Source organism: Haplochromis burtoni, unplaced genomic scaffold (genome assembly GCF_018398535.1).
Source record: "Haplochromis burtoni strain Fernald_Lab_line unplaced genomic scaffold, NCSU_Asbu1 Contig_52, whole genome shotgun sequence".
In the NCBI taxonomy this organism is placed as follows: domain Eukaryota; kingdom Metazoa; phylum Chordata; class Actinopteri; order Cichliformes; family Cichlidae; genus Haplochromis; species Haplochromis burtoni.
Window position 1 is genome coordinate 2,323,559 of NW_024582413.1, and position 1,931 is coordinate 2,325,489.

General features: G+C 37.8%; 2 protein-coding genes across 2 annotated transcripts in view; both read left to right on the top strand.

The window, feature by feature from the left end:
* Window positions 1-334, top strand: part of nucb1 (nucleobindin 1) — a 6,809-nt gene extending 6,475 nt beyond the window's left edge. Inside the window, exon 14 of the mRNA XM_005921768.2 lies at window positions 22-334. The gene's annotated coding sequence lies outside the window, so the exon portion shown is untranslated. The remainder of the gene's footprint in view (window positions 1-21) is intronic.
* Window positions 335-468: 134 nt separating this feature from the next.
* LOC102312488 overlaps window positions 469-1,931 on the top strand; it is a gene marked incomplete at its 3' end in the record, with an annotated part of 37,163 nt that continues 35,700 nt past the window's right edge. Inside the window, 1 exon segment of the mRNA XM_005921917.3 lies at window positions 469-1,230. Coding sequence (XP_005921979.2) covers window positions 1,015-1,230 — 216 coding nt within the window.

A 1,931-nucleotide genomic window follows, 5' to 3' on the forward strand; every position in this document is an offset into this window, starting at 1 on the left:
ACACACACACACACACACACACACACACACACACACACACCTAAACATACGCACATTTGGTTTGATTTACCCTGACACAGATATCCAGATGGGTTCTGCAAAATGCATTATGTGATCTGTGTGCATAGGTTCAGACAGACCGGCTTGTTTCTTGTGACATACTGAGTGTACTGAGTGTTCATGTCTGTGGTCTACATTAGATTAAAGATATCAAAGCACACGGTATTAGTACATGTATTCTCAGAAATCTTCAGTTTCAGTGAAGCTGTCAATCCTGCAGAATCGCATGTGTAAAATCACAAACGTTGCCGAATAAAATCTTAATTTAAAAGTATTTTGGGGAGCACTGTGTGGGTTTTTTTTGCAACACTAAAGCGCACAGCTTCAGACATGATCGATTGTCATTATTTTTATGTGGGTGCTGAAGTTGAACAGTTAATGAGTCTCTCAAGAGACGGAAGATTTTCAAAGTTTGTTATTTATATAACAAAATTTGCAACTATACATGCCAAGGTCAAGAATTTCCAGAGAGTAATGCAACACTTCGCTTTGTGGATAAGGAGGAAAACAACAGAAATATTCGCTTGTTTCCGAAATTCAGTTTTTCTCAGAAAGATCTGAACAAGATCTTTTTGTGTGAGCTATTTATTAATTTCAAATATGCAAGGACAGTTTAACGAAGAAACAGTCAGCAGGTATTTTACACTCTTGAACTATTGTGGAAAGAGATTAACAGTAAGTAAAAAGAGCCCGTGCTTAGATAAACTGGTCCAGTTTTTTGGGAGGTGCTGCAGGAACCACATTCTTTGGTAGAAGTGTAAATTAATAAAAAAAAACTATAATAATCCGACTACTGAGGGTTTTTTTCAACATTTCCAGGTTTTATATTTTGTTATTATAAAGCCCCATAAAATAAAAAAATATATATATAAAAAAATATATATATCCATTCACACTTCCGGTGCAGGGGGAAGCGCTTCCTGATAGCTGAAACCCGTAATGAATACGTGAATCATGCCTCGCAAAAACGAGCTTTCGGAAGCTTTACGATCGCAAATTGTTGATCTGCACAAAGCTGGAAAAGGTTATAAAATAATCGCACGCACTTTGGATATTCATCGCAACACAGTTAGGGACATTGTGCTTAAATGGAAGCGATTCAGTACTGTGGCTACTCTGCCGAGAAGTGGGCGCCCTAGAAAGACGTCTGCAAAGACAAAGATCAGCGAGGTAACCCTTAATTACTCTGCAAACAGCAAACCAAGCAGCCGTGTGTACAAAACTAGACGCCTGCAGCATCCAGACGAGCTTCTTAGTTCTGAACCCTGATGAAAACAAATGTGGAAGTTATTATTTAGCGGCCAGTGGCCACATTGGAGCATCGGCGGTCATCCCAAAGCGCATCAGCTGGATTTCAGACTAGACTAGACTAGGCTTGTTTTTCTTTAGAAGGTGTTTTAAACCATTTGTGGATAATATCTCTCACTGTGGTTCGCTGATGTCCCAAAGCCTAAAAATGGCTTTGTAATCCTTTCCAGGTCGGTGGATGTCAGACAGGTTCTATTCAAGTGATTTCTGTAATTAAATAATAGGAGTGTGGCTACTGAAATTGAACTCGGCTTTCCAAAAAATGTCGATTAATCACAGTTAAGTCATCATTTAACAAGGGAGGAAATTACTTTTTCACATAGGGTCAGGTAGGTTTGGATAGATTATTCCCTTAATAAATTTTAAAACGTATTTAAAAAGTTGGATTTTTTATTTACGCAGGTTATATTTGTCTAATATTAAAATTACTTTGATGATATGAAACATGTAAGTGTAATAAATCAGGAAGCAGAAAACGAATAACTTTTTCATGGTACCATATATTGGTCCAGCTCACAGTATGAGCATGTGATCATACATGTCACACAGATCAAGTGACCCCC